This window comes from Chionomys nivalis, chromosome 3, assembly GCF_950005125.1.
Source record: "Chionomys nivalis chromosome 3, mChiNiv1.1, whole genome shotgun sequence".
Lineage (NCBI taxonomy): Eukaryota > Metazoa > Chordata > Mammalia > Rodentia > Cricetidae > Chionomys > Chionomys nivalis.
The window spans coordinates 61116707-61142231 of record NC_080088.1 but is presented as its reverse complement, the minus strand read 5'-3'; the positions used below and the strand labels follow the sequence as shown (position 1 = coordinate 61142231).

The 25525-nt window shown below is 39.0% G+C and overlaps 1 protein-coding gene across 4 annotated transcripts in view; it reads left to right on the top strand.

Moving 5' to 3' along the window:
• Znf148 (zinc finger protein 148) overlaps positions 1–25525 on the top strand; it is a 121600-nt gene that overhangs the window by 57286 nt on the left and 38789 nt on the right. For all 4 annotated transcript variants that reach the window (XM_057764006.1, XM_057764003.1, XM_057764004.1 and 1 more), the window contains one exon: positions 18794–18919. In XM_057764006.1, the coding sequence (XP_057619989.1) occupies positions 18794–18919 (126 nt within the window). The remainder of the gene's footprint in view (positions 1–18793; positions 18920–25525) is intronic.

The window sequence follows — 25525 nt, the reverse complement described above, 5'->3', positions numbered from 1 at the left end:
CTGTATAGCCCAGGCTAGCCTCAAACTCTCTTGCTTCGGCTTTAGCTTTTCACCACCCCTCGTACTGGCATTTATAGGCAGGCTGACACCATGCTCAGTTATCTGCCCTATTTTTACTTAGTGATGGGTAAAACCAGAACCACATTCTAAGTCTTACCTCTTCCCCCTCTGGGACTAGAACCTGAGGATCTTTCCCCTTTATTATTAATGCTGTACTTTTTTTCTTTGTTTGAGGATCATCATATATCTTGACTGAATATTTACTTTAGCTATAACTCATTGTTGTTTTTGAGTGTACATAGTGCGTCTTCATCACCGTCCTGCCACTTCTACAGACTCTAGGTTGAGCCCTGAAATGGAGACTTGTGATGACTTGTCCAGTGTGTCCCTTGATAGACTGTAGACTCTAGAAGGCAGTAGTTTTGTCTATTTTTGCTGTACCCCAAGTGTTCACACAGTGTGAATAACTGGGTAACCACTGACAGCTGTACATATGTGCACAGCTTGTACCTACTCAACCGCAGGCCCTTATAGTGGATTACATGAATTGGTGTTTTGAGTGTTGAGTCACATGTCTTTAATGAATTCTAGTATACATTATTAGATTTGCTTTGATAATACTTTATTTCCAATTTATGAGAAAGAGTGTTCTACATTTTTTTTTTTTTTTTTTTTTTGCCTCTGATGTCATTGTTTAGTTTTGATGTTTGGTATTGGAAACCTCAGAATGAGTTAGAAACTGTCCCTGTTCCTGTCTGCTGGGAAAGAGGAGTGAGTTGATTCATATCCCCCTTATGTGCTTTCTATTTTGGAAGACTTTGAAACCTTTGACAAATTCTCTTTTATACATGCAGCCCTATTTAGCTCATCTATTTCTTTTATGAGTCCTGGCAGTTTGTTTCAAGAAACTGGTCAGTTCCGCATGTTTTCCAGTTTTCTTTTGTTGCACTTTTTATGCACACGTGGTTGCTTCTTTCCTGTGTGATAGCAGTTTTCCCCAGCCTGGCGTAGGCGTGTTCTGACGTTTACAGCTGAGTAGTGCTAAACTGTATTTGCAGTGTTGTGCAGCAGCTCTCCAGAGCTTCCTTGTCTTGTGAAACTGACCCTGGCTGGTGAGTACTGCTCTGTGTAACCTCCCTCCAGAAGGGGCTTCTAATTGTGTTGATAACTTTAAGAAACTTTTTTATTTCATTGTTTTTTCTGTTTGTTTTTTAAATTTATTTTATTTTTGATCATGTGTCCATCTGTGTGCCTGTGCATGTGAATGTGGGTCACTGTAGGAACTAGAGAAGGGAAGAGGGCCCTGCTGACAAGTCCTCTGGTGTGGGTGCGAGCAAGCATGCACACATGCATGGACTGCAGGGGACAACTTGTAGGAATTTCTCTTTCCTTTTCACTCTGTGGGACCTGGGGATTGAACTTAGGTCATCAAGCATGGCAGCAGTGCCTTTACTGGTAGAGCCATCTAACTGGCCCTGTTCTTCCTTTGAATTAATTAGGTGTTGATTCTAGGTGCTTCCACCCTGCCTGACACACCCTCTATAATTTCCCTCTAAGTGCCTTTCTGTCACACACAGATTTTGATATTGAATTTATACTTAGATTCTCATTCCTTATATCTTTGATTGTTTTGAACTGTGTATTATTTACAAGTACATAGTTTAATTTCCAAGTATTTGATGGAGGGATATATATATATATATTTTGCTGTTAATCTGATTTCTAGTTTTACTTCTTGTTGAAGAGTAAATACTATTTGATTGCTCTGTTAAGGCGTCTTTTGTGGACAGATTGTGATCTGCCTTGAGACAGTATACATTATACTATTGGTTGTATCCAGTAGTCTATAGACTGCAGTAACTTTCATTGGACAGGCTGTTAGCCTGAACCCACTTTGTCTTTTATTTTCTGTAGTTATCTTTCCAAATGAGATAGAACTTCTTAGTAAAATGACTTCTTTGACTCCTCCTTGCCAAACAGCTAAAATGCACCCGCTTCTTTCTCAGAAGGTTACTACACTCTCCCGTTAGATTTTTAGGAAATCAGACTGCATTAGTTCACCAGGTCTACTATGACATTTTCTGTTTCTTTTGTACATGGTATATTTATGCCTGTGATATTCTTGTTGACGTTTTAGCTTTTGAAAATTTTCTCTTTGTATGATTTTATTATGGCCAACTTACTTTGCATTTCTTTGCTTGTAAGATTTTTGTTATCCTTTAAGGCTTATTTTGTAGGTCTTGCCTTTAAATATTATGAGTTTAAATTTTTTTCATTTTTTTGATTATGTATATGTGTCTTTCTTTTTTTGAAATAGGGTCTCTCTGTTTTGTAACTCTGGCTCTCCTAGAACTCACTCTGTAGACCAGGATGACCTTAACTCACAGAAATCCGCTGCCTCTGCTTCCCAAGTGCTGGGATTAAAGGTGTGCGTCCCCATATAAGGGTATATGTGTATTTTTGTGTGTGGATGGATATGTGCATATGGAGGCTCGAGGTGTCTTTCCTGGAGCTGGAGTTTACAGGCAGTTGTAAGCAGGGTGCTGGGAACTGAGCTCTGCTTTTCTGCAAGATCAGTATGCATTTTTAACCCCCTTTCTAGTCCCAAATTTTATGTTCTAGATACCTGGGCTATAGGAGGCAACCCAGGGTTTTGAGTGAAGATGAATTTTGTTTTTAATTGAAGAAAGTTTTAAATTGAAAAACTTCTGTCTTTATCTCAGTTCAGACAGCTGCCTATATGTAACCCACAACCCATCAAAATATAGAATGTTTTCATTATTCTAGATGGTTGCTTTGTAATTCTTCCCAGTCATTTACCTCCATAATTTTTTTTTTTCTGTCTTAATTTATTGTTGTCTTTCTTGGAAATTTTATGCAGTTGAATTCTATGTAGCTCTCATGTCTGGCTGCTTTGGTGAAGCATATTACTAGTTTATATCTGTGTTGACTGAATATTTGTACTTCATTCTTTTTCCTTGTTGATTAATGTTTTATTGCTTTAATATCTGAAATCCATGATCTTACTGTTCCTTGTGTGTGCTTTTTCATTTTAATAAAGCTACTATTAAATGTATTTATTGCACTTCTCTTTTTCTGCATTTATGTATGTCTTCTCTTGAGTTTTGATTCTATTTGACTGACTTAGTGTCTATCTTTAAGTCAGAATCACTTTTCAACTCTATTGAAATTTGGTAAAATTTGAAATCAGCTAGAATAATATCTCCAGTTTTGTTATTGTCCTTGTATTCCGTGTGTAGACTCAGTCTGAGTTCAGAGCTAGCTGGGTTTTTATTGTGGATCATGTTTGATTCTAGGTATTGGTTTGATTATAATCAACATTTTAACTCATCAGAGAGTATACCTCTGCAGGTTTTTAGGTTTTCTTTTTCTTTCTTTTTTTTTTTTTTGGTTTTTTTTGGTTTTTCGAGACAGGATTTCTCTGTAGCTTTGGTGCCCGTCCTGGAACTAGCTCTTGTAGACCAGGCTGGCCTCGAACTCCCAGAGATCCGCCTGCCTCTGCCTCCCGAGTGCTGGGATTAAAGGCGTGCGCCACCACCGCCCGGCAATCACCCCAGCATTGTCTATGGTTTCCAGTGTTGTGTAATTGAACATATTTTGTTTGGATGCTGTAACAAATAGTATTGTTTAAAGTATCAATTTTTAGTTGATTACAAACAAGGATAAAGAACTGCAGTTGCTTCTCCCGCTGATTCTGTATTCTGTGATCCTGTTAGGGTTGCCTGTCAGTTCTCAGTTACACTGCATATTCCACTTCTTTGCCAGCCAACACGTTCGCCTGAGCTTCCTTTCTGGAGAACCTTTTGCGCTGCCTGGGCTCTAACATCTTGAAAAACATCTTTTAAGAAATGTGTTTGCTTCCTGACCATTGTATCTGGCACCTCAAGCCTACTAGGCAAATACTACCCTTGACCTGCATTGACCTCCATACCCCAAGCCCTGCTTTGGCATTTTGCATTGGGTAGGCTTCCCATGCAGTACCCTAACAGCTTGGGGACTGAGAAGCTCTTGGGTAGGTGATAGAAAAGAGTAGAAAGGGGAAGAGACAAAAAGTTAAACATTTATAATCAATTCCTGCCCCCTTCCTAGCTCTCTGCCTACTTCAAATCTGGTTTCCACTTTATAATTTGGTGGTTTTGAGTATATTTTATTAATGAAAGCAACAATGTGACTTTTTAGACTGAGTTTTTCACTTGACATATAAATGAATCAGAGCTGTTATTTGTAATCCATTGTTGTTAGGTCATAGGTCAGCATTCTCTTATTGAAAGACAGTGTGGTTAGTTGTTTCAGCTAGTATGTAAAATCTGTTATGGACATAAGTACCTGGGTTTTGTGTGAATATAGGTGTTTCTGTCTACAGAATGACTGTCCTTCCATGTTCATAGGCCATCACCTACCCATGACCACTCCTAACATTTTGCTGTGTCTGTGTTTTTCATAGGCTATCGCTTACAGGATTGTGAAGGTTTTCCCTCCTTATTAGCACGTTGGAACTTTTCTCAACTCCTTATTCTATCCAAATGTCTGCTTGATACTCTATTTGTATGGCTACTCAGACTGAGCTGTCTCTTCTCTTAAGTGAAACTTAAAAATTGGTCATTCTATTTAACAGATGGTCAGAATTTAGGATTTATGTAGCATTGTTTCATACTGGGATGTAAATAGACAAGAGGAATTTTTTCTCTTCTTAGACACATACTGCTGTTGGTGGCAAGGAATAGGGTTTGGGCTTTAAGTATGTCTTGTTTTTCATTGAGAGTTTGAGAGTTTCACCTAGAGCAGTATGATCCTGTTTCTCAGCGTGTGTAGACTTAGAGTAACAGGCTGCTCTCAACATTCTTTTAAGAATGTGTTTTAAAAAATGACATTGAAAGCCGGGCGGTGGTGGCGCATGCCTTTAATCCCAGCACTTGGGAGGCAGAGGCAGGTGGATCTCTGTGAGTTCGAGACCAGCCTGGTCTACAAGAGCTAGTTCCAGGACAGGCTCCAAAACCACAGAGAAACCCTGTCTCGAAAAACAAAACAAAAACAAAAACAAACAAAAAAAAAATGACATTGAGCATGGTTTTCTTCTTTCCTTTGTTCACACACTTGGAGATCACAAAGAACCCCATTTCATATTACCTCTGGCTAGTTTAGAATTAACAATTGGGTTTTCTCAAGCTGTTAATGACTTTAGATTCTGCACGCGTAGAAATTCTCTCTAGTGTCTATTGAAAGTTATAGCTAAAGGTTCTTATTTGTGACAACTTTGTTCTTAAGATTTATTTTGTTTTCTACTGTCAATGATTAGGGATTAACTTTTTACTGTGTAGCTTATTCATTGGACATTTGTTCTCTGATATGCACATTTAAGTTAAAACTTCACTTCCGCAAAAAAAATAAATAAATAAATAAAAAATTAAAAAAAAAAATAAAAAATAAAAAAAAAAGGAGGGGCTGGAGAGATGGCTCAGTGGTTAAGAGCATTGCCTGCTCTTCCAAAGGTCCTGAGTTCAATTCCCAGCAACCACATGGTGGCTCACAACCATTTGTAAAGAGGTCTGGCGCCCTCTTCTGGCCTTCAGGCATACACACAGACAGAATATTGTATACATAATAAATAAATAAATATTTAAAAAAAAAAACTTCACTTCCGTAGTCTCACTGGGGGACACTTGTCAGCTATTTGGTGTCTGTTGGGCAGCGTCCATGCAGGCTAATTTTCATCTCTTCGTCTGTCTCAGTAGACAGTGCTGTGTTAGAAGCTTTGCAACCAAAAGCAAGTTCATCTTAGAAAATTAAGAAAGATTTCGCTTACCTTCTCATTCTTACTGTCTTCATCAAAGAAGATTTGAGAACTTGTAAACGTTTGTTTTCTTTTCTTTTCCATTTTGATGATAAGCAGTTTTAACAGGAAAGGTTGTGTGTGCATGCATGCATGCGTGCTCAAAATGGGAGCAAATTATAACGGACAATATTTGTCTTCTCATAAATCATTGGATTGTATCACTTTAGTGAAAAGATTTTATAATTTGGGAGTTCTCTGAAAATACATGTTCTTGTCACAGAGGGGCATACAGAAAATATTTCAGCTGTATATAAGCCCTTGAAGATTTACTTGAGCATTTATGTGATACTCTTTAAACATCTTTTAAAGCTCACGTGTGAAGGTCAGAGACAGCTTTCAGGAGTCAGTTCTTTCCTTCCACTGTGCGCTCAGGGACTCACTTCAGCCGGCAGGCTTGGAGATGGGTGGGTGTTTGTACCTGCTGCAGCTTCTCAGTTTAAGTCACGAGTTTCTGTGCTGTAGAGGAGCATGATAGAATTGTAGCTATACTTCAGTGTGCTTTGTTTCTTTGAACCAGTTTTTAATAGGCCTGGAAACTCAAAATATATTTGGCCATTGGAGTTCTTACTGTTTTGCTTTGAGTTCTTACTGTTTTTCTGTTTTGCTTTGGAGTTATAAATTTTTCTGAAATCCTATCATTAAGGAAGATGGCATAGGCGATTATAATTATATTGTATACTTTTTCAAAGTCATTTGTAAGTTATAGTCTGTTCTTAATTACTATTGCATATCTTCTTCAGATTCATTTAGGAGAGTCAGTAGTAATTTGTTATGTTTGTGAGCTGTTGATTCTTGGCTTTTGTTAGGGCTGTGTTTTAAGAGGATGTGTATTTTTAACATTCATATACTTTCTAACTTCAGCATAGCCTGGGTATAATTTTTAGAGGCATTTGAATTAGTAGTCTCCTGTTGCTTAGAATAGGGTATAGCAAACTTGTCAGCTCTAGGCTGTTCTTATTTACTCCTGTGCTTCAAGTCCTTAGAAGTCTTACTTGACAGGAATTAGTTCATAAACTGAGAAAACATGGCTGAATGAACCTTCATAGTCTTTGATGAGAATTATGTTATTGTTTATAATTACTGATGTCAGTTCTTTTTATTAATTTATATATTGTGACTGGATTATAGTAGTCTTGACTGGCCCAGAACTCAATATGTATATAGTTTTGGGCCGGTCTCAAACTAAGACACGCCCATCTCAGTTCAGTTGGTAAGTGGATGGATTAGAGTAACAACTTTTACAGGTTGAGCTACTTTATCTGTGAGTAGTATTTTGGATTTACATATGAATAAGATTTTGGTGATGGGGCCCAGGTAAAAGCAGGAGAGCCAGTTTTGTCTCACATACACCTTAGTACACAGAGCCTGTAGATAACGTGCAGTTATGCAGTGTTTTAGTTTGTGTTTTGATGCAGTCTTATACAGGAAGCCAAGATCGCAAGGTTCCACTTGGGCATCATGTCAGCACTCTGATAGAGATTTTGGAATTTGGAATATTTTGTAGTTTTGGATTAGGAATGCTTGATTTGTAGTGAGCAAACCCAACGTATTCTGCTTTTCACTGTTTTCCTCTGTTCCTAAATGAATTTGACCCAACTCACGATCCCTTTGCATAGGCGGATGTAAATTATTAATAGATTTCTCTGGATGGCTTTATGAGAATTTCTAAGTTGGATTTCGTTTAGGTCAGGGCTAGAGTATCAGAGGTGTTTATTGTACTTGTATTTTATAAAATGACCAGGTAGTTATTAGAGATATTAAAATACTATGACAAGAATAATAACACACAAAAAAGGTAAAAGTTCTTTAGGCTTTTATATAACTCAGTTACAGAGCATTTACCTAGGATAAGCAAGGTCCTGGTTGGGGTTTAATCTTCAGAAACAAACCACATCATGTACGCACACACAGTGTGTGCCAGTGTTCAATCTCTAGAAACACACACACACAGTGTGTGTGTATATGTGTTTGTGTGTGTGTGTGCGCACACACATGCCTGCCTGCCTGCCTGCCATCCTGCCTGGATGGATAGCAGGGGATTCCTTGTTTCTGTCTTTAACCTATTCTGATTATAAAGAGATTACTATGTTGGTATCCTAGAAATTTTTAAATTTGTAGACAAATGTTGATATATTTATTTCTATATAGTATGCTTTAGAGATATTATATAAATAAGAGTTCCATCATCACATTTGAAATTGTGCTTATTTAATGATATTTTGTATAGATTTTCATGTCATTGCATATAAAACTGCCTTGTTTATTTTAATAGCCAATTAAATGGTATGCTATGTTTTACTTTTATCTTACTGCTAGGTCTGTTTGAGTGAATTAATGATAAAAGGAATGCTTGTGCATGTATCTATACACATTTAGATTCTTTAATACATGCACATGTATTTATTAGATCAGAACATTCATAAAGAAAATTGGAAGTATTCCAGGAGTGGCACGGGCCACCAGAGCAAGCCACTTCCCCATCACCATCCCCATGGGATCCAAGACCTGAGATAGAGGCAGCCTGCCAAACTGAACCTCCTTCATTCTCTGCCTGTACAGGGTTGGTCATTGGCCTGGGCCCAGCAAGGGACAGATTGTGTCCGCCCTCTGAGCCTCAGAACAATGTGCTACTTGAAGAGAAGGCTTCGTGGCCCGGCTCCAGCCTGGACCCTGGGTTCAGACAGAGGTGCTGAGCCCCATGTCAGATTGTTAAATGTTTTTGTTCTGTTGCTCTTTCCCACTCCCTTCATGACGACATTTACAAAGGAACGTATAAACTGCTTGCAAAGCCTGGACGCAAGGGAAAGGGTGTGAAGACAAGGCTAATGGTGGAGTGGACCGGAGGCTTGGGTTACCTGGTCCTTTGGATGGAAGCCCCAGAATACCTCTCTTGTTAAAGGGCCCCTGATTCTTCCCAGCCCCACCCTCTCCTCCAGCTGTGGTGATGGCAGAGGCAGAAGAGAACTCTCAGCCCAGTTCTCACAGGAGAGGAAAACTCGTCATGGGCTTTTCAGAGAAGGTTCCACCTTATGCTCATATATTGTCTTTACTATGTGCTAGGATATCACATTCAACAGGACAAAAAATGTAAAATACTTGAATGACCTTGTATCATAACATTAATATTATTGAGAGTGTCTGCTTCCCAGGCTGAAGTGATTCATTCATTATTCTGGTCCTACTCTAGTCCTATGTAATTGGTGGTAATTGTTAGCTTTTCTTTTTAATATAAAAAAACTATAAAAATAAAAACTTGAAAAGGCAAAAAGAAAATTGGATAAATTGTTAGGTTCATAAATTTAATCAATAGTAACTCCCGTGTGCCTAGACAAGGCATAGAACATCACTAGTGACCCTGAGACATGCCACCCCCTATTTCTATTACCCTGATGCTGTCATTGTGATCTGTTAGCGTTCTTGAGTTTGAATTAAATATAAATAGAACCATATATACTGTGTAATCTGGGTTTGTTTGTTGCTTATGAAATATAACCATCTCATCCTTTTAGTAGGTTATTTTCAGTCCTGAATTTATTGTTCATTCTAGTATTGTAGACAATTAGACTGTTTCTAGGGTGGCTGTAGGTGTGCTCAGTATAGATGGTTCAGCCAGACAGCAGAAGGGATAGTTTCCATCGTCAGCACATCTCCCCCCCAGTGCTGCCCCCCAAACGATAGGCCCGTTTCTAGATACTGACCATCCTGAGAGCTGCTGCTTTGAGTTTTCATGCATATTTGTACTCATTGCTTCTGGCTGTTTCCTCAGCACACAGTTCAGTAGTTGGCAAGTGTCCTGCTTACTGCCAGAGTTTGTGATTGGTTTGGCAATTAATAAAAATTGCTCCATATTCTTGGTATCTGGTCTTGTCATGTACTAGATTTCAACTGTAGGCATTTTAGTTGTTTAGTGGAGTGAAATAGGATCCAGTTTTCCTTTCACTGGTCCTTGTTGTGTTTAGTGACACTTGTGTTACTGCTTGAGGTTTTGTAGGTGATGTGAGAATCAAAAAAAACTTTCTGATTGCTATTTAGTTTTTGAAAACTAAGCCAGAGAGATTTTTTCGGTTTCTCATTGATTGCACAGTTGGGGTATTGTAAGGTAATATGTGACTAATACAAAGTGTTTTCCTTCCTTCATGTCTCTCTGTCTCCTTCCTCCCTTCTACCCTTCGTTCACTCCTTTTCTTCTCCTCCCTTTCTGTCTTACTTACTTACTCTTTTGTTATGTCCAGGGTATCTTGTAGGTTGGCCCCAAAATCACTGTGTAGCTGGGAATGACCTTGAAGCCTTCTCTTGTCTCCACCTCCCAAGTATGAGGATTGCAGTCATGTATTACTGTTACTGGGGAGTCTTTCTTCTAATTAAAGACTTACACTAGAGTGGAGTTGATGTCATTTTAGGATAGGAAAGTAATTCATACTTACTGAGAAAATACTAAAAGTTTTCAACCATAAAGAACATAAAATGGCTGCTGTAATCTTACTATCCTAGAATAACCACTAGTATGTTTCTTAGATAGCTTTTTAGAATTTCTTTTTGTTGTTGTTTTCCTGTGTAGGTGTTTGTGTGTTTGGGCAATGTTTCTGTATTTGCAAAAAGTTGTAAAAATGTCTTTTCATACTTACTTCTGTTTACCACTTAACTTTTACCATGTATGTTTTTTGTCATTCATGTTAATCAAATGTGATATTTCTAATAACTGTTTAATACCTTTAGTTTATTATTGAGTATTAGATTTTGTAGTTTTTATTATTATAAGTAATATTGTGATGTTATGTGAACATTGTAATGTTTTTGATTTCTTCAGCATGGATTTCTTTAGGTTTTGGTAATATATTGGTTAAACTATAATTCTCACACAAAAAAGCAATGAATTGAGTTTTTGTAGTGGTATTTGAAAATTCCAACTTAATATCTCTATAAATAACATAGCAGAAGAGTTTTAAAGTACATTTCTGTGCTCACATATGATCGTGAGAAGGTAGCAGATGTTCTCATAGGCTAGAGAAGAAAAGTAAAAGAGAATTGGTAGATGGGAGTATATATGTGTATGTTTGTGTCTGTAAATATTCCTGTCCTCTGATGCACATATATATGTATGTGGATATATAATTTTTCTTTAACTTTGTTTATTGTTATTTGGGGTGAGGATGTGTGCCATGGCACATGTGGAGGTCAGAGGACAACTTTGTGGGAGGCAGTTCTCCCTTGTCTTCTTGTGGATTCTAGACTTAAGCTCAGGTTTAACATATTTGTACATACATGCTTTGCCTGCATGCATGTCTGTGTACCACATGTATGCTTTGTGTTTACAGAAGCCTGAGAGGGTTTTGGATCCTCCCTCCTCCCCCGCTATAACTGAAGTTATAGATAGTTATGAGCTGCCATGTGGGGGGGATTGAACCCTGGTTCTCTGAAAGAACGATCAGTGCTCTTAAGCTGAGCCATCTATCTAGCCCTGAAAGGCGTTTAAATGAAAGGAAAGATTAATGAGCTTTTAGCTGTATTATTAAATTATAGCTAGCGAGACGTATAAATGAAGCTATTTTGTAGCAGTTAGTAGCCCTCTGCATGACTAAGCAGCCACACACCTGCAATATGTGCTGGCAGATATGTTTATTTGGTACCTTAGGATTTTTTATTTTTAAGATTTATTTATTTATTTATTGTGTATACACCATTCTGCCTCCATGTATGCCCATGCCAGAAGGGGGCACCAGATCTCATTACAGATGGTTGTGAACCACATGTGGTTGCTGGGAATTGAACTCATGACCTCTGGAAGAGCAGCCAGTGCTCTTAACCACTGAGCCATCTCTCCAGCCCCAGCCCCCGGTACCTTAGGTTTTAAAAGTATTCTTTTTGTAACATTATTTGCTTTTTTCTGGTAGGAAGTAGCTATTACTGTACCAGTGGACAGCTGCGGAAATGACTGAACTAATGAGCAGCTTCATGAATCTCTTGAGTACGGCTATCAGCTGCTCTTTTCTTTCTTTTACTTTTCTCCCCCTCACGCGTGAGTGCATGAGTATGTTGAGGCTTGTGAGCTTATCAGTTTAGTGAGGATTGTTTAGACCGCATGGGTAAAGGGTGGCTTACTGGTGCTGTACCACTAAAGAAATGCTTCTTCCCTCCCCCAGCAACCATTGACTCCCTATAAATCTCAGAGAGAGAGGGTGCCTTGTGGGCTGTCCCTTCTGTGAAGGGTTGTTGAGAGGCCCAGTTGCATTCCGGCCCTGCACAGACAGGCACTGCTGGTGTGAGTTGTTGAGTGCACTGGAGGTCTTGGTCCCGGACTATAGCACGGGAGTGAGAGACCTGACTCAAGTTCCTTATTGGCAACAAGGGTATGAGAAATAATCCACAGAAAATAGGAATTAAGGTCTTAGTGTCCCTGGATATAGAAGACTTAGATGTAAATTTTTACATTCTTTTTTAAATAATGCACTTTTAAGCAAGACTTAATCTTTTTGGGCCTTAGTTTTGTTTTCCAATGGGGTTAAAACTTAACCTTGGAGTTACTTTATAACTGCAATACTGTAAGAGTCTAGAGACTATGTATTCCCTACCCACCACTCCAATTCACAGTATCCTTAGTGCTCAGACAGAACCTGGCTTGTGGAGCCCAAAGCTCTGCATTTTTGACAGTGTCACAGTCGTGATCTTGTATCCCCTTTAGGGAATCCAACAGGGGCCATGTGTGGCTTGAAAGTTCATCATTGAAGGTGGTGTTTGCCAGGTTTCCCCACTGTAAGTTAATGACTCTTGTTGTAATTGTCAAATTATCTTTGAAGAGATACATGACACACCGTGTTTATCATTTCAGTAGGATTATGATCCAGCACAGCCATTGCCTGTTTGTTCACTCATGTGGTTCCAGGCTGAGCCTTGAGGGATTTTTCCCCTCATGTAGCTCCTTTTGCCATATTCTGACCCTTTTTCATGCACTTGAGTTTCTGGCAGCACGGTGCTGTAGTTTTCACCACATGCTCTGTTTTTTCCTGTCCTAGATGTGGAATCAGCTATTTCCTAACTAGTCATTGGTTTGTTATAATTGGATAAGGATAAATAGAAACTAAGTTCTGGGTGCTGGCTGCAGTGAGTGTCATTCCTTCTTGGTGATCTCAGCCGACAGAACTAGGAAGCACAGGTATGTCTGCTCACCCACACGTGTGTGCAGCATTTCCACGAGTGCCTTTATTGTGATGGGGACGTGCATTTCTGTGGCGAGAGTGGATGGAGGAGGAGGAAAGAACATGACTGAGATGTGTCTAAATCAGCTGTCAGTTCGGTGTGGGACACTCCTCACACTCTTAAACTCAGGACTTGGAAGAGTTTTTCCTGTGTTGGTTACATTTAATATTTACTTTATCAAAATTCAAAATGAAGTAAAGTTTTATCTTAATATATAAAAACAAAAGTATTGTAAGTAATAACGTCTTTGTTAATAAAAGCCTTAAAAACATTTTGAATTTGTTTATATTTTATACTTTTGAGTATTTTTTCCTACATGTATGTCTTTGTGCCACATGTATGTCTAGTACCCATGGAGTTCCAACTGTACTTATAAGCAGTTTGAGCCACTGTGACATTGGAATCAAACCCAGGTCCTCTGTAAAAGGAGCATACGTTCCCAAACACTGAACCATTTTTTTTTTTCAGTTCCAGTCTTTTTGTTGTTGTTTTGGTTTTAGATTTGAGACAGTATTTCTTTATGTTGCCTTAGAAATTGCTCTGTAGACCAGGCTGACTTTGAAATTAAAGAGATCCACTTGCCTCTGCTTTCTGAGTTCTGGGAGGCACCACCATGTCTGGTCTTGTTTTGTTTTAAAGATCTCTCTCTCTCTCTCTCTCTCTCTCTCTCTCTCTCTCTCTCTCTCTCTCTCTCTCTCTCTCTCTGTGTGTGTGTGTGTACACCTGTGTAAATTTCTGTGCACCATGTGTATGTAGGTGCCCGACTCAGTATAAAATGTTTAGATTCTATACTTGCTAATGCATCCAGACTCTGATCCTGTCACCTGTTAAACAACCATAGACTGATACTGTACTCAGGAGAGTGCTTGTGAGTAAGGAAAGTAGTGTTGTGACAGTTGTTTGATCAAGAAATATGACATGAAGAGTATGTCAGCACCCTCCAGGAGTCCCCCATGAGAGTCATTGATGGGAATGTAGTAAAACACTTATTGGAAGTGTGTTATTGAACCAGGTCAGAGCAGTTGCCGTGAGGTAAAGGCATGGAGGTTAGAAGAATGGAGTTTTCAACTGAAGTGGTCAGCACTGCTTCATTAAGACAACTTGATTTATTCACTTCATTCATCTTGTCTGGTTAACTATAAGATGCTGACATTGGAGCAGCATTTACATTTATAGCAATAAGTATCCTTGGGATTCTGCAGCTTCCCCACAGTCAGATATGGTTTATAAGAGCTTGCATGCAGTCGTGGGTCAGGCAGAGGAGAAGGTGTGATTCGTAACCCAAAAACCTCTGTTCATCAGTGTGTGTATTTACCTTTCTACCCTAATCTGTAGATTTGGGAGCTTAGAATTTGAAATCTTCCTGCTGGCTGACTGTAACTAGTTCTGTCCAGTGTCCAGAGTCAGTCCTGTAGCTCTCCTTTCCTTCCTCTCTCCGCCTGTCTTACACCTTAGATATCTCCTTTCCATGTTTATGTATTCCATAAACGTCTCAAGTGGTGTTAGCATTCTTTCTTCAGACCAGTATATTTGCAGTACCAGTAATTGTGTCATAGCTTTCTTTGCACGCTTAATATTTGCTATACTTGTGATCATCTTGATTCAGATGTGTTCTAGGCAATGCTTTGGGACAGGTTCCTTCTCTTCCTTTTTGCTTAGCTGTGTATTACTTTTACTATCAGCATAACTTTGGAATCAGTTACTTGTTTGGATTGTAATTATAATTATATATGGATTATACTTTCAAAATCTTTGACTTTAAGAAGAATATTAAGTAGAAAAGTTTGGGTTCATAAGAATTTATAGCAGACATTGCATTTCTAAGAAGAACAATAGGAGCTGATGGGGTCAGAGGTGAGGCCGTATTGTAAAGATGTGTTGAAACAGCAGAACCTTGGGGATGGGTGGGGGAAGCCATTAACAGAGAGGGAAGTTGAAAGGTGCTTTTCTTAGTAGATAAAACAATAAATGAGAATTCAAAAATTGAAAGTTGACAAGAATATAGTGCTTCAGAAGTAGAGAGATTGGTAAGCCCAGATGTGTTTGCTAGTAGATCACAATAAGTCATGAAGGCTGGGATTAGTAGCTGGTTATTGATTCGTTGCCAGCAAGGCATTATTATTATCCTGTTCCTCACTAGAGAAGCAGTTTATAGTAATGTGTTTACAGAAAGCTCATAATGAGATGATGCCTTAAGTTAGCAGAGTTGGTGGCATAGTTAGATTTGTATGTAGGGTGTTGGGAACAAGAACAAAGGAACCAAAATGATCTCAAGGAGTTGGTTATCTTCATTTTGGGAGATGAGAGAGGAGAATAAGTGAGCATTTCTAAACCTCATTAATATGTCAGCCAGTGTCTGTGTCTGTTACATTATTAGCGTTACTGGGTTTGGGGACAAAGTTGGGGAGGAAGGCAAGTTGTGAAGTAAAAATTAGAAGGAATAAATACTGACAGAGGTGTAAATCTAATTAAGTCTCTTGTTTCATTCACGAAACTTGTCAAGTTGTCATCTTTTTCTAATTCTCTCTTTGCTGTTTTTCCTTGTACCATTTCATTCATTCATTTAGTTAGAGAATGACGTGCTGTCTTGAAGTATTAGTTTTCTGTTATGTGCCAGAACTATGCCATTTGTACATTTAAAGACTTGGGAAAAGGAGATTTCATATAAGAATGTGTTTTTCATATCTAGAGTGGGCACTTCACACATAAGAGCTCAGTAAGTTTTTGTTTTATTCTTTAAACTTTGCTGAATTTGGCACCAAACAGGCACTTAGTAGCAAGCAGATGAGTACAAAATAGAGGAAATTACAACAAAAAGTGTTTTGTGTGTACATGGCATCTTTAAATAGTAAGACATACTAATAGATAATTGAAATAAGTCTTAGGAAAAAAATGTCATTTTGTACTTTGAACTTGAATTAGATTATTTATGTTCAAGCTTGTAAGAATAAAAGCTACATTTGAGACTAACAGAACCACTTGGAAGGGAGGGCAATTAGTAGGGTGCGTAGGACTTGGGGGACTCGGACCATGATAAGAGCAGAGAGTTCAGAGTTTTAGGTGGTGACACGTTTGGGTTTGATTACTGGGTTTTGGAGTCAGTCACACTGATATTTCTATACCGAAATTCAGGCTTTGAGGTAGCCACGGGGATGCTTTAAGGGGAATGGATGACGTGACTAAACTCAAACGACAGGGAACACCAGCTAGCAGAGAAGTAGCAGTGAAAAGCCCAGAAGGGAAAGTTGCTGTTATCCTCACAGTAAGAGGAGGATCCGTTGGGGTTCTTACAGCAGTTTAGGTTTGAACAGAGAACAAGAGCGTAACGGCATGACAAGGCAGTCATGGTCACGGTGTATCCTTGCCTGGGCGGAGTCTGAGGTGCTCTGGCCTTTTGTCAAAATTGTGTGAAGTCCCTTTCCCAGGAAACCATCTTTCCCCTGCCACTGGCACTTTGGGCTTTGGCTGTCCCCTTCCCTGGTATGAGATTTCTGGGGAAATAAATAGCATTTTCTTGGGGCCAGCGTTTGAATGGTCTCATAGGCAGTGAGAGCTACCTTGTGTTGTCAGAACACTTAAATCATTAGCATCTTTTGTTTACTTGGATGATTTTCAGAGACTTTTGTTGTATTTTACAGCATAATTTCAGAAAATTTGTTTTCATTTTAAGGAGAAATTTAAAAGGTTGTGGTGAAGAGGGGGTTGACTGAGCATCCTCGGTCTGATGAGAGTGGACTCTGCCAGTGTGTGTTAGAGACAAGATTTGAAGACAGGACAATAGTGTCGACATTACTATATCTCCTGGTCTCTGGTTTTCTAATTATTATATAGTAAGCATTATTTCTTGGGTAAAACTATATACAATTTCATAATTACATATTTGGTAATGATTTGTTGAAAAGGCTAGGAAGAAAGTGGCTACTAGTCCGTAAAAATGTTGAGCATAGGAAGGGGAAACAAAAAAATGTTGAGCATAAAAACATTGTTTTCATTATTTGATTTAGTTTTCTTTTGATATGATCAGTTTTTAGAATTTTATACTGTTTTCTTAAAAAAAAAAAGGCATCAAGATGTAAATGTAGACATAAGTTCCTGATGTTGTATTGACTTGTTGGAACCTAACCTTTCTTGTGTTGTGACCTCCGTGTTAGTTCCTTAGTGTGATAGTGAAGTTGGAGTCACTGACCTCCACTGTACTCTGTTAGGTCTTACAAACATCCCTGTCAAAGACCTCATTCATCTCTTTTTGTCCTCTGGTTCAGTGACGTCTCTCAGCTTCATATGCTCTGGTTTTGTTTCTCAGCAGACTGTCAGTTCTTCAGCACTCTACATAGTTTGGTGCACATATGCATACAGTCACTATGTAGGTTCAACAAAAGATGGGAATACAGTTTGGGGGTAGGTGGTCACAAAAGACTTTTTTATTTAAGCATGACAAGCAGAAAGTAGGGAGGTTTTATTCAGTGTGCACACCCTGAGTAGAAAGATATACAGAGGTCCAAAGCTAACCTCGTGTTTTGAGCACTGCCCAGAACTTTAGAGTTAGAGGAATCCTGTGTAGGAAATTAAAGATCAGCAGTCCTGTCATGGTACGGTTCTCCCATCATCATTTTAGCTCTACTTGGTCTTGAAGAAGTCTCTTGCTTACAGGGATGGGGTGGTTATGAGGATAGGATTACTTGAGCTCCAGGGGACTCTGTCCTCTGAGGATATGCTGTCCTGGGTATCTACGGTGACACAGAAGAAAGGGTTAAGGACAATGATTTATCTATGCCATCGACTGTTCAGGAGATGAGACAGATTACACAGATCCTCCAGAAGTAAAGGTGACAAACAAAATTGGCGTAGAGAGAAGCCAGGCTTTTATACTGAATTTAGTCACTTCGAAGCCCAAATGAGGAGTTGGCACATTTTGGCAAAGGTGGTTTCAGAGTGCCTGCTGCAGTCCTCCCTTGTGTATGGATACCCTTGATCTTGAGATAACTAGGACATCAGCTAATCTAATCCTGCAGGTTGCCTGGGCGAATGATAAGCAGTATGATGAAAGAGCAGACCCTAATGACAGAACATATAGGTAAACAGAACAGGGTGTTTATGTCTGAAAATAGGAGTGCCACTGTAGAGAGTCATTTCTATGGGGAGCCACACTTGTTACAAGCATGAGTATGAATTTAGTGAAAGGAATTTAGTGTCAGGTAACCATGCATAACTTCCTGGCTGTAGTTACATTTAAAAGGGTTAACCCAAGTGACTTTGGTTTTGTTACTGATTTTAAGACAACGTTTTGCTGTGTAGCCTGGTGTGCCTCAACCTCATGATTCCTTCCCTTTAGCCTCCCAAGTGTTGGAACTATGGCATGTGTTACCGTACCATTTCAGTTCTGATACCCACCCCACACCCCTTGTCTCTGAACAGTTTTTCTCTAACATTGTGGACTCTAGCAGAGTGGACTTTGTCCTGGTTGGTTTGATTTGGTTCCCGTGTGTAGGGAGAAGGGACAGATGACAAGGAGTTAATAGCAGTAAACATTTTTGACTAAAATCAAACAATTTAAGAAGTATAGAATGAGTAGGCAGAGCCTACTTGGAACCCATCCTCAAGTTTAATTCTGTCTGCCCTGTGGGTGATGTCCCTAGCATCCCCCAAAATACCCCCCCCCAGGTTATTTTGTTAGAAGCTGTACTTCTGCACAATGCACACTGGACTTTATGCATTTCTAAAATCAGCTTTGTTTTTTTTAAACAGATAAGTGTAAAGCAGGAAATTACTTTTACTGATGTATCTGAGCAACTGATGAGAGACAAAAAACAAGTCAGAGAGCCAGTAGACTTACAGAAAAAGAAGAAGCGGAAACAACGCTCTCCTGCAAAAGTAAGAGAATGTGTTAAGGTGTGGTCACTAACCTTTTAATTTTAAACTGTTGGATTATCTTGTGGGCAGGAACCTATTTGGACTTTAAGCCAGATGCAGAAGTCTTAACATCGTTTAGTATAATTGGTGTGCTATCCCAGCTTCCGCAGGAGGGATAGAGAAGAGAGATACGTATGTATCTGTGTAGATGTGGTGGGCCACAACTTTTAATTTCTCTTTCTCCCACCCGTATCCCTTTTTTTTCTGTAAGTGAATTTCTGTGTTTCCATATCTCCCTTGTATTTAAAAACTAACACGACATATAGGTTCTGACTTGTTCATAATTTAATACAAGTGTTAATGTTTTGTGAAAGTTTACATTGATTATTCATCAGAGACACCTTTAATAGAATGTACGCTTCCTGAGGGCAGAGACCTATTTTATCTGTATCAAAGGGTCTGAAGGGGGAGGCTAAATGAACCCTTAATATTTTGTGGCTCAAGGAATGGGTTGGTAATAAATGCTTTTAGGAGTTGGTCTGCTTTTCTGTTTTTTTTTCTCTTGCAGTGGCAATGTCTTGATGTTCCCTAGTATGTAGTATTGGCCATTCATCTTCATAGTACTTCTCCCATGCTTTTACCCTGTGGAGTAAAGAAGCGACTCCTCCATCCCCTTTTTAAAAACAGGATCTTATGTATCCAAAGCTAGCCTTGAACTTAATTTATAGCCAAGAATGACTTTGTGTTTCTGATTCTCCTGCCTCTACCTCTTAAGTGCTAGGATTACATAGGAGTGTGTCACCATGCATAGTGTTAGACAGTGCTGGGTACTGAACCCAGGGTTTGATGCATGCTGCACAAATGCTTTGCATCCTGAGCTACATCATTAGTTCCCCATTTAAATATCATGTTATAATATGATTTTTTTTCAAGCAGGGTCTCAATATGACCTGGACTAAGCTGACTTTGAACTTGGAATCTTCCTACCTCTACCTCCTGATTACTAGCATGAATTACAATCCTGATTCAGTAGCAGGATCTTTTTGATGGCTACTTACTGTATTTTTATTTAAAATCATAATCATTATTGTGTACAATTATATACAGTACTGGGTTGCAAGAGCAGATTGCTAAAGTTTAGTGGTTTTGTGAGCCAGTTGATAATGGCATTGTAGCTATTAGCATTAACCATGGTGGGGATGTTTACACCATGGAGATGGGAACTGCTTCCTGCTCCTCTCATTTCTCATTGTTAGTACACTCCTTGCTGCTGTCTTAGGGATATAGAACACATGCGTATTGTATCAAAGTTTAAAAATTACAGTATAAAATAATTGAGTTTTCTTTCTTTCTTTTTTTTTTTTTTAAAGATTTTATTTATTTAGTATACAGTGTTCAGTTTGTGTGTATGCCTGCACACCAGAAGAGGGCATCAGATCTCATCACAGATGGTTGTGAGCCACCATGTGGTTGCTGGGAATTGAACTCAGGACTTCTGGAAGATCAGTCAGTGCTCTTAACCTCTGAGTCATCTCTCCAGCCCCTCAAGTTCTATTTCTAACAGATTTTGATTCTCTGCCATAGTTCTGTTTTCAAAATTTAATGGATTTGTGTAAATGTAATTTTCTGATTTTCAACTGTACAGTCTGTTTAACCTATTTTTGTACTAAAAGTTAACAACTGTAGTCTTTTGTTTTTATGGTGCTAGGATCTCTCTCTCTCTCTCTCTCTCTCTCTCTCTTTCTCTCTCTCTCTCACACACACACACACACACACACACACACGTCCTTGTTCATCCTGGGCAAGATTTATACCATTGAGCTATATTCCAGCTTTATAAAGTTTTGTAAACATTTTTCTTAGCTATGTACTGTCTTACTTTGACAAGGTCATGTTTTCTTGAGCATTGCTGTGTTGTTGTATTTTTTTTTATCTCCATTTTGAGCCAGTGCTGTACATTTATCATTGTGTTTTAGAATCAGAGGGTATATGCTTGATTTCCACCACTGTTGTTCAAGTTATATCTCCCCCGGGTGGATGTGACTGGTGCTGCCTGCACTCCTGAGAGCACGGGGCGGGGGCGGGGGGGGGGTCAGTCAGACTTGGCCTCTGTAGCTTACCATGAAGTCACTCTGTGTTGGAATCATACTTCTTTATTTTGGGTCATACTGAATTCATATTTCTTATTTGTTTGACATTTTGTGTTTCACTTTATGGAATCCTTTTTCTCCCTGATCCCCTTTCTTGTTTTTCTCAGTGATTGTGATTTGTTTTTATTATTATTGTTCTTTACATCAACAAATCAAATTCCTCAGTAATTTCAGGGTTTGTGAAAAGTTAACTTCTAAAACTGCAATAATAGTTGATTGTTCTACTTTGTGCTCACCTGCTTACATATGGGGATCTTTTAAGAATTGAAGATTTATTTATTTTTTATTGTGTTCATTTTTTATTGTGTAGATATGAGTGTTTTGCTTGCATGTATGTCTATACATCACATGAATGCTTGGTGCCTGCAGAAGCCAGAAAAAGGCTTTAGAGATGCTGTGGACCTGTAGTTACAGGTGATTATGAGCCACCTTGTGAGCATTAAGAACTGAATCTGGGTCCTCTGGAAGACTCTTACCTCTGTTTCAAGATTTTAAGTCTATATATGTGCTAAGTTATATATTTTCCTAGATATTTTATTACCATGTTTTTCTGGTGCTAGTCTGTAGTTTAATTCTTTTTTTTTTTTTTTAAAGGATTTACTTTCATTGTTTTAATTTTATAAAATTTTGATCTATTTTATTTTTAGGAGTATTTTGCCTCAGTGTATGTATATGCATTACATACATGCCTGGTATCTGTATTGGATCCTCTCCTGGGACTGGAGTTATGGATGACTGTGAGCCGTGTGGGTGCTGGGAACCAAATCCAGGTTCTTTGCAAGAGCAACAAGTGTTGTGAACTACTGAACCATCTCCTCAGCCTGTTGTTGTTATTGTTGTTGTGGTTATTGTTATTATTATTATTATTGTGGTTTTTTTGAGATGTGGTTTTTTGAGATAGGGTTTTCTGTAACAACCTTGGCTACTTTCTAGTCCAGACTGGCCTCAAACTCGGAGATCCACCTGCCTCTGCCTCCCGAGTGCTGGGATTAAAGGCGTGCACTACCACACTTGGCAGTTATTTTTTGATTGTGTGTGCTTGCTTGCTTATGAATGCTGTTACTCTTGGAAGACAGAAAAGGGTATTAGATTTCTTTTTTATTAAAGATATTTATTTTATGTATATGAGTATTTCATCTACATATGTGACTGTATGCCAGAAGAGGGCATCAGATCCCACTATAGGTGATTGGTTGTGAGCCATCATGTGGTTGCTGGGAATTGAACTCAGGACCCCTGAAGAACAGCCAGTGCTCTTAACCTCTAAGCCATCTCCCCAGCACCAAAGGATATTAGATTTCCTGCCACTTGAGTTACAGGTAGTTGTGAGCTGCCTGCTTGTTACATATAGTGGGCAAAAAAAAGCGTGGCTAATTGATTTGCAGTTTCCCAGAGGAGTGGTTGCTTTGTAAGCTCCCTGCTCACAACTGGCGGTCAAACCCAGGCCCTCTGCAAGAATGGTGCAAGCTTTTAACCACTTAACCTCCAGCAGTCCCAGTTTAATGCCTTCTGAGGTTCTCACGGACCTCCAGATCATTACTGTCCAGTAGAGGGTCACGCAGAACCTTTGTGGTATGCTGCCTAGTAGGTGCGAGGAGAGCGCTGAGACTCACACCCTGTGCCGGGTCTGTGTGGACGGTGCTCTACTTCTGGGTTATGCTCGTGGACCTGCTGAGGCACCTCTCAAAGCACATTGTATGTGCAGAGTTTTGTTCGTCTAAGTCAGTTTTTTGACGATTTCTAAAAGCACCACCAAGATACTTTGTCCTGATCAGTGTAGTAGCCAGATGAGAGACAACCTGTTCTAAGTGCACTATACTCAGGACAACATTTCAGGGCGGACCCTTTAGGGAGGTCTCAGAACAGTGAAGTACTGTAAATAGTACAGAGCAGATAGAAGTGAGAATAACAAAAATCATTACTTTAAAATTGTTCACAACAGCTGAGCGGTGGTGGCGCACACATTTAATCCCATCACTCAGGACGTAGAGACAGGCAGATCTCTGAGTTCGAGGACAGCCAGGGATACACATACACACACGAACAACTTGTTTCAAAAAAAAAAATTCTTCACAGCAGAGAGTGGTGTCATATGCTTCTAATCCCAGCACTTGGGAGGCAGAGACAGGAGGATCTCTGTAAGTTTGAGGCCAGCCTGGTCTACAGAGTGAGTTCCAGGACAGCTAGAACTATGTAGAGACCCTGTCTTAAAAAAGGACAAAAAACAAACAAACAAACAAACAAAAATTGTTCTTACATGTTACATGTAGTGGACAGAGAACTGTGTGGCTACTTTTGACATTGATCTGCAGTTTTCCAGATGAGCGATTTCTTTGTGTCTGACGTGTTAGAACTTTGAAGTGCAAACCTAGTTTTTTCCTATCTCTTCAAAAGTGTGTTAGTGCCATAGTTCAGATATTTTATGTAAGTAACTTATTCTGCCATTTTCACATGAAGACAGACAAGTTTATCTTGGGTTTATAGTTTATAAATCAATGCATTGATTGAAGTTCTTTACAATTTTTAAATTTTTCAAAGTTCAAGATGTCATGTGTGCTAAGAAAGTGTTTATGACTTTGGGAAAAGTTGTCAGAGGGTGAATGTTTAGAAATAATATGTAGTAGATGGTGTGAAAAGTAGAATTCATTATCTTTAAAGGGCTAGTCTCCTTCATAACCTTTTCCAAAGCTTGGTCTGCCCATCACCAGTATCTGTAGCCTATGCTGTCATTGTGTCAGATGGGATCTGGTGAACAGATCAGAGCTCCCATCAGGTTAGCTGTGGTGGTGGCACATTGCTCCGCCATCATCAGCTGCTGCAGACAGCAAGCAGTAGTTACGTTGTGAACCTTTGTCATCTTAAAGTAGATGAAGTGCTTTGTAACTGGGTTGAGGACTAGTATCTAGGTTAAAGGATTTTCTCCATTGTGAAATAATCTGTTTATGAAAACAGAGGGAACTGTAGTCACTTTCTCTCTCAAATGTCAGGTTCTCTTTTGGGTGAGGGTGTAAAGAGCTGCTTTGATTGAAGTAGATTGGGTTAGAACCCAGAGCCTCATGCATGCCAGATAGGTGCCCTACTTACTGCTGAAGTACCTACTATGCCCCAACCACAAATATTTTATTTAATCAAAAGTCACCCTCTGGTGTCTCAGTGCTGATGTAAATAAACCTTTGAAGTCACCTATATAGTGAAAGCGCTGTGTGAGGAGACTGTTCTTCCCCTCACGGTGGAGACTTGAGCATTGAACTTTGGAAGTGCCTCTGCTTGCTTCACTGTCTCATTCCTTAAGGACAGGCTGCTCATTGTTACATTGCTGAATCTGTGGGCTACTCAGCATCACTTTGTTTTGCCCCTTTAAATCTGCCATTGTTCTGTATTACAGATAGCTAGAGTTGTTAGAAGCCTGTGGAATCTGTCAGTGTAACCCAGTCTCAGTGTATTGTGTCAGTGGTTGAACACCCCACCTCCCAGGCTCTGTTGCTTGACTGTGGTACATTTTCCAGGTACAGACATCTAGGCTCCATCTGTGAAGATTGTTACTTGCAGGGAGGGGTGGCAGGAGTGGGGAGGTATGTATATATACATGAAAAGAATGTTATGTGATTATGATGTACGTGTAAGCTGAAGATTCTTAAATCTTGATAAATGAAGTATTGCCATTGACTTTTATTACCTTTATGAGACGTTTTCCAGCTCAAAAGAATTTTGTTATTATTTCCTTAACTTTCATGAATTCTGTGAAGTGTTTTAATAAAAATTAATGTTCTTGTAATCAGATAGTATATACAATTGCTAGGCTTTTCAAACCCTTTAGTAATCAACTAAGAAAAGCAGCATGATTTTAATTACATCCATTTTGTTGTATTTCTCCTTTTCATTTAACAAATAATTTGAGTGCTCAGTCTCTTGACAAGAGCTAAGAAAAGGAAGTGGGTTGTTTTTAGAGCCCTTTAGGAGGTCTGAGTAGGAACTGATTGTTTAGAGCGATGCTGAACTCCTGAAGGATGGCATGTTACATACATGGATTATGAACCATATGGTCATCTCCAAGCAGTTTAGTGTATACCATTGGTCCGGGAAGAGAGTTAATGAGAAAAAAGTATTTATTATTATTATTTTGTTTTTTTGAGACAGGGTTTCTCTGTGTAGTTCTAGCTGTCCTAGAACTCACTCTGTAAACCAGGCTGGCCTTGAACGCACAAAGATCCACCTGCCTCTGCCTCCCAAGTTCTGGGATTAAATCCATCTGAAAAAAATACTTTAAAAGAAGCAGAATGGATGTGTTAGACATTTGTCACACTCTCTTTTCCATGTCCCGTTGGTTTTTGGAAGAACTATCTTTGAAGATTGACTGAGACTAGAAATGAAAATAGGAAAGCAAACATAATGCTAATAAGAAAATGAAGGAAGAAAATTAGAAAAGTAGCATACTAGGAATCCATTAATCTGCTTTTCCCCAAAGAGTGACTACATT